Source organism: Triticum aestivum, chromosome 2D (assembly GCF_018294505.1).
Source record: "Triticum aestivum cultivar Chinese Spring chromosome 2D, IWGSC CS RefSeq v2.1, whole genome shotgun sequence".
NCBI lineage: Eukaryota > Viridiplantae > Streptophyta > Magnoliopsida > Poales > Poaceae > Triticum > Triticum aestivum.
The window spans coordinates 112,934,713-112,941,410 of record NC_057799.1 but is presented as its reverse complement, the minus strand read 5'-3'; the positions used below and the strand labels follow the sequence as shown (position 1 = coordinate 112,941,410).

Sequence of the window (6,698 nt, the reverse complement as noted above, 5' to 3'; positions counted from 1 at the left end):
TTCGTTTCAAGGATTTTTTTCTACAAAGACAGCTCCCTCTTCGTTTTTTCTTTGAGGGAATCCAATTCCTATTATTAGAAACCACTTTTGGTTCCGAGACATGATGGATAAAGTGGAAAATATAGGAAAACACACCATCACCTACTCTTTTTTTTTTTAAATTTCATCACCTTTTTTTAGAAAAAGAAATTACATCACCTTTTTTTTTTTGGATAACACACCGTCCGGTGTACCCGATCTGATCCGTTGCCACGGCCCAGGCCCTAATGTTTAGGCCCTAGCTCCACGCTTGCGTACTCTCTCTCGCCACAATTCCTCCTGCTGCCCCAAAAGCCATCTCCGCAGCCGCCGCCGCCCCTCCCCCGTCGGCCGCCGCAGCCCGGAGGTACCCGCTCGCCCCGGTCCCTGTTACTACTCGCCAATCGCCCTACTTTGGTTTGCTTTACTCGTTCGAGCTTGCATTTCAGCGTGTCGATCGATCGCCTTCTCGTTTGATTTTTCGAATTGATTTTCTGGCCACCTGTTAGGCCGCACAAGACCGACCATGGCGCTGATCGGCAGCGACGACACGGCGGCGGTTCTCGGCGAACTGCGCCGCAGGAAGAACGAGGACGACCCTGACCATTTCTACCAGTACGAGGTCGATGCCGCGGGCCGCCTCAAGAGGCTCTTCTGGGCCGACGCCGACGCGCGCGCCAGCGGCTGCGGCCGCTGCGACGACGTCGTCGTGATCGACACCGCGCTCGGGACGAACAGGTACGGCGCGGCCTTCGTCCCCTTCCTCGGCATGAACCACCACCGCCGCCCCGTGCTCCTCGGCTGCGCCGTCCTCGCGGACCAGTCCCCCGACTCCTATGTCTGGCTGTTGCGGGCCTTCGCGATGTCCATGGGCCAGGAGAGGCCCAAGTCCGTGATCACCGACGGCGGCGACGCGCTGGTCCACGCCGTCGAGACCGTGCTCCCGCTGTCCAACCACCGGATCTGCTCGTGCCACCTGGAGGAAGGCGTCAGGGAGCACCTCGGCGGCTGGTCGGACCAGGACGGCTTCAGGTCGCTGATGTTCGAGGACGGCTGCTCGCCGGTGGAGTTCGAGGAGCGGTGGCGCAGTTTGGTGGCCAGCCACAGGACGGCGAGCAACCAGGAGTGGCTCTGCAGGATGTACGTGAAGAGGGAGCTCTGGGCCGCCGCCTTCGTCCGCGACAAGTTCTTCCTCGGCATGGCGAGAGACGAAGACGAGGACGCGGAGTGTCTCTGCCAATCTTCCGGCCTGCGCACGCGCTTCTCAGAGGACATGACGCTGCTCGCCCTGCTCCAGCGCGCGGACTCCAGGGGCAAGTACATGCGCGCGCAGGAGGCCGAGCTGGACGAGGAGGCCGACAAGTCCCGCGTTGAGCTGACCACCGAGCACGAGCGCCTCGAGGAAGACGCGGCGCGGTCCTTCACGCCGGCCAACTTCGCCATCGTGCTGGAGGAGATCAAGGCGCTGGACGACTTCGAGATCGTGGACACCCTGAGCAGCAGCTGCGACGGCTCCGGCCACAAGGTCTACACGCTGGATCTCCACGGCGACCTCTTCAGCGTGTTGCAGTTCCACGACCGCGCCAACGACGACAAGGAGACGCACTCGAGCGCCGTCTTCAAGTGCAGCTGCCGGAAGATGGAGCGCGACGGCTTGCCATGCCGGCACATCCTCCACGTGCTGCAGCACGAAAAGGCGTCCTCCATACCGAAGTGCTGCAAGCTGGGACGGCTGCTGCGGCGGGGTGACACAAGGCGCGAGCGGCTCGGCGAGATGGAGGCGCTGGGGCGGAAGGTGTTCGACCTGGCGTCGCAGGACGCCGAGGAGTTCGAGGAGATCAAGGAGTTCTTGCAGGACTGGCTGCAGGAGAGGGAGCTATCTTCTTGATCTCTTATACGTGACTGACTGACATCAACTATCTTCTACTCGTATCCATTGGTCTTGCGACTTACATTACTATCTATCTTCTACCAGTATCCATTGGTAAGCACGTACTAAATCAGTGTTCTAATTAAGGTGTATCGGGCAGTATGAGATGCCCATGAAGTAGGTTAATTATGAATGTGAATTGCTGTCATTTTAATTATGTGGAGCTTTTATTTTGAGGGAGCTTTTAGTTGAAGTGTTGATTTTTATTTTTATTTTTTGAGAATTAGTTGAAGTGTTGATGCTTTATCCGGGCAGGGAATCAGCAGAAACGGGCTGATTTTTTGTTCGGGAAATATGCCCCTTTGTTTGGTCACTTTTTCAGTTTGTGGAATGAATGAACAGCGGCCGCCGTCGCTGCTCACCGGCTCTGCACTTGTCGGGGTGTCGCAACATCGCCGCCGCTGCGAGTTTGTCGATGCCGATGCAGCGGCAGGGCGTCGTTGCTGACCTCGCAGGGGTTATCAAGCGTCGCGGGGCTGATTTTTCTACGAAATCAGTCGATTGATTCCTAGCGGCCGCCCTTACTTTTGTATGTGGAAACGTTTCAAATCAACCGTCTGATTTTCTAGGAAATCAATCAAGCAGTCACCCTTGCTTTTGTATTTTCTAGGAAACCAAATTTTCATGAGTGCCCGGGCTATAACGGTTAACTATGTTAATGCACACTCTCCTAAGGCAATTAGTAAATCAGGAGGATGGAGAAGACCTTCAATGGGTCTTGTTAAGCTTAATGTCGATGCCTCTTATGATCATGATTTACTTACGGGCACAGCTGGGGCTGTTCTCAGAGATGATAATGGAAAATTCATTGTTGGTGGAAACTGAAGGATTGATTGGTGTGCTGACGTATTAACAACAGAAGCTTTGGCTCTAAGATTCGGCCTATCCCTTGCACAAAAGGCGGGATGCAATCGTCTTCTTGTTAATTCTGACAATATGGAGGTGATTGAAGTAATGAAAAATGAAGGACATTCGGCAGGAGCGGCGGCAGCAGTGTTCGATGATTGCTATTTCATAGCTTGTGATTTTCTGCTTGTTAGATTTGAACATTATAATAGGGAAGCAAATAAGGTGGCTCATGAAATTGCTAGGCTAGCAAAATTTTCAGTCACTACGGACTGATTTAAGGAGCCTATGAGGGATATTGTTCATTTACTTATTGACGATGTAACTATTATTTCTAATTAATAAAGTACATGTTTATTTCAAAAAAAAAACCAGCCGCTCAACGTGCTTTGTAAGTCGCCTTTGACGAGCACCACATGTCCGATAAGCCCAACGAGCCGCTTATCTCACTCTCTCCCTTATCCTTTCCTCCCGTATCTCTCTTTCCTGCAGAAAGTGTTGAGTCGCTTGTTCTTCTCCTCCTTTTTCTTCTTCCCGCGGCACATCGCAGCCGTGGCAGCACAATTGCCCGTCGCCCTAGACCGGTGCCGCTACCACTCGCGTTTCTGCAATGCTTGCTCCTACACGCCATGCTCTACACATCAGTTGCAAACCGTAGTCGCCTCGCGCCCGCTGCTCCACTGCAGCTCCGACAAATCAGGTTGCGTCATCGTTGCTATGCGATGCGTTGCAGCTTCCGCCATGGCCACCGTGTGCTGCATCGCAGCATCCGCTGTCATCGTCGGTGCTGCAATGGAGTGCCGCCGGGTCGCAGGAGCTTCGTCGTGGTTGCAATGGAGCTTCGCCGACGGCTCGATGCGGCATCACCGATGCGGGGGGGGGGGGGCTCTTTGGTGTTAGTGCTCCCTGGCGGCTACACGTACCGTTTTGGGTGTTGTGATGAGGACATGACAAAAATCGATACAGCCCTGAACATCAAAAGAGAAATCATAATAATTTGCGTCAAACAAATACATGGCCAGGTGAAGGCTAACTTAAGTTCATACTACAATCTTGAACACGTGGCTGCACTTTCATCTCCTTGTTGCTTATTTCAGGTGTAATATCAAAGACGCAAACAACATCTTAGCTCATGAAAAAGAAAGTCGAAGAAACAAGTTTTGTCAAAAACAAGTTTCAAGTGAAGCTGATGCTGTCAGTTTTTACCTCTGATGTTCCGTTGTGTCACACCCATTTGAAGGAGAGACGGGTCCATAGGGGTACATCATCAAAAGCTACATCAAATTTACTTTTCAATGCAAAAAAAAAACTCACATGATTTGAACTTGTCAATCAAACAGTCTAGTCATTCTTGTGGAAGGTGTTCAGACTGCCAAGGCTTCACGAAGGAACTCCCCCACAACTTCCGAAGTTAACTGCTTATTCCCCCAAGGAAGCCATGCAAAGCTGATTACTTTTGAAACTTTTTCACACCTAGCTAAGGGGGGTTGTCCCTACTATAAAACCCCATCTTCCCCATCCTTTTAGAAACCTTTTGCCAAACCATTCGGCTACAATACGCAGGAAGACTGCTAGAGATCCGAGAGATCCTTACTACATTTGCTCTTGTGAGTTCTCATCCGGATTTGCGAGAAGGAACCTCTGGTTCCTCATAATTCGCACTCTACGGTTTCAACCGTTTTATGTGGGTTAGTCCCGATTTGTGGTTCTGTAATTGTTCGGACAATGGGTTGGAGTTCTTATAGCTCAAGTCAACCATCCCAACATACGGGTTGCATCCAACCTTGGCAGGTATAAATCTAGTTGTCCTGGATGATTACAGCTAGTTATCCCTCCCGATTCGACCCTAGGACGTGAAAATCGAGGCACCCTCGGGCATGAACTCGTTCAACGTGTTTGCACCTATCATATTGCTATGGAGCTCTCGTCATGGCGGCTCTCCGGTGTTGCGATGGACGCTCGCCGGCAACTTGCGGTGTTGCTAGATCAGAGCAGAGGGGCTGATAATTGAATCCGGGGCGAGAGAGAAGGGTCAGCGTGCATTGACGTATCTAAGGGCTGGAACGAATGGATCGATCGGACGGCGGCTGGCGACCGGATTGATTTCGTCGGATGACTCATAGTAGTCGCCTTTGTCTGTTTGCCTAGCTATAATCTCTCGTTTGTTTAGTCTTAATCGGACCCGAAACCGGCATAAAAGTTGGACCCGACCACAACTCCCCTACATATATTTCAGATCAAGAGAAGCACCCAGATCTTAGTTCTGAGATTCAGATCAACGACACTTAAACAGCAAATTAGCCTGATTAGCATGGAGATCCCGGTACGAAGGGACGTGATAATGCTTCGCCGCGTCTACGGCGACGACGCCGCCACGGCATCCGTGGTACGCAGCCTCCTCGCCCCGGTCGCGAACCAGCTCTCCGGGTCCGGGGACACCTCCGACCTCCACCGCCGCCTCGTCCTGGTCCAACTCCGCTCGTTGAAAGGCCCAGAGGACGTGCGCGCCGCGTTCGTCGGCGTCGAGGCAGTCGCGATCTGCATCCTCCTGATGAGGGCGGTGGTCGTCTTCGAGACCGAAGCCGGCGCCGCGCGCGCGCTGCAGGAGCCCGCCAAGGAGGCGATCGGGCCGTGCACGGCGGTCCCGTCCCTAGACTTGGCCGCCGGATGCCATTTCATCCCCTACAAAATAATCGAGGTCTCGATCCTCGAAATCTCAAACTTTACGTGCTTGGCTAGGTAAATCTGTTGATCAAATCTGGGCTAAGTTGGTTTGTGATTTAATCAGGTGTCGGCTCCCGCGGGGTCATCCGGCGCGCCACCGCCGCCGCCGCCGGAGCCAAGCATGGAGGATCGCGCTCGGGCGTTTCAGGAGATGTGTGAGCGGAAGCCGATGATCGACTACGATGGCCCAGCTGAGTGGAAGACCTGTAGGCCTGGCATGACGACCATCACGCAGTTCGCGCCGTCGGTGGATTCGTTGGTCCACGGCCCGACGCTTGGAGGCGGCGGCTATCTGTGGATGCACGGCAGGATGGTCACGTACTACCATGCGGAGGCCGGCAAGCCGTGCGGCAGCGAACTCAATGATGTGTCGATACGAGTCAAGCAAGAAGAAACCCACCCAACCAAGATACGTGTCACGCCTCTCGAACCGCTCGTTTACGTTAACCAATTCGGGCGTGCACCTGTTTAGTGTTTGTTCGACAGCAGGATCAAAGCAGAATCTTCTGGTCTTTTTTTAGGGCAGAATCTTCAGGTCCTGGTAGCCGATGAACTTGTAAGGACGACTGGGTTATGTTCTTGTTTAGGTTATGATGTTTGGGTTATGTTGACTACATTGTTCTTGTTTGTTTTTTAAGGGTTTGTCTAGATCACATCTAGATGTGACATAATTATGAACAGAATATCCTGCAATGAAACAGACCCCGCAAGGCTGAACAGTAAAACAGAATATTCGCGAGGTTTGTTCCGCCGCTGCCCGTGTCAGCCCTTAAATCGAAAAAACAATCATCCAAATACTAAAGAACCAATGGAAATTGTACTTTTCCTCGATGGACCTTAATTTTTTGCGGTTCTCTCCCTCTAGCTTCTACATGCTGGCACCACCCATGGAGTAGTGTTTCCACCACCTTTTACTTATTGTTACATTTTCATGTTGATGATTGGTTAAAGTTTCTCGTAGCAATGTATGCTTATTTCCTCATGGCAGAAGACTTGAATCCTCGTATATTTGTGTGTGATTTTGTCAAATAAACATACATAATTGTTTAATCAGTGCATTCGTACAGTTAAATCTATAGGAAAAGGGTTTCCTATCTTCACTAATATACCACGGAATTGTTGCAAAAAAAAAAACCATGGAAGGGCGTCAGACTTAATGCCACAAATATAAAACACACAG

General features: G+C 51.8%; 2 protein-coding genes across 2 annotated transcripts; both read left to right on the top strand.

Annotated features, from left to right (window-relative positions):
* Positions 1–313: 313 nt before the first annotated feature.
* LOC123048977 (protein FAR1-RELATED SEQUENCE 7) lies at positions 314–2,135 on the top strand. The gene is made up of 2 exons (XM_044471985.1): positions 314–385; positions 528–2,135. The coding sequence occupies exon 2, from the start codon at positions 545–547 to the stop codon at positions 1,904–1,906; it is 1,362 nt and encodes a 453-aa protein (XP_044327920.1). The 5' UTR covers positions 314–385; positions 528–544; the 3' UTR covers positions 1,907–2,135.
* Positions 2,136–4,971: 2,836 nt separating this feature from the next.
* Positions 4,972–6,419, top strand: LOC123048976 (uncharacterized). Its single transcript, XM_044471984.1, has 2 exons — positions 4,972–5,492; positions 5,583–6,419. Exons 1-2 carry the CDS (start codon positions 5,106–5,108, stop codon positions 5,988–5,990), a joined length of 795 nt encoding a protein of 264 aa, XP_044327919.1. The 5' UTR covers positions 4,972–5,105; the 3' UTR covers positions 5,991–6,419.
* Positions 6,420–6,698: the final 279 nt, after the last annotated feature.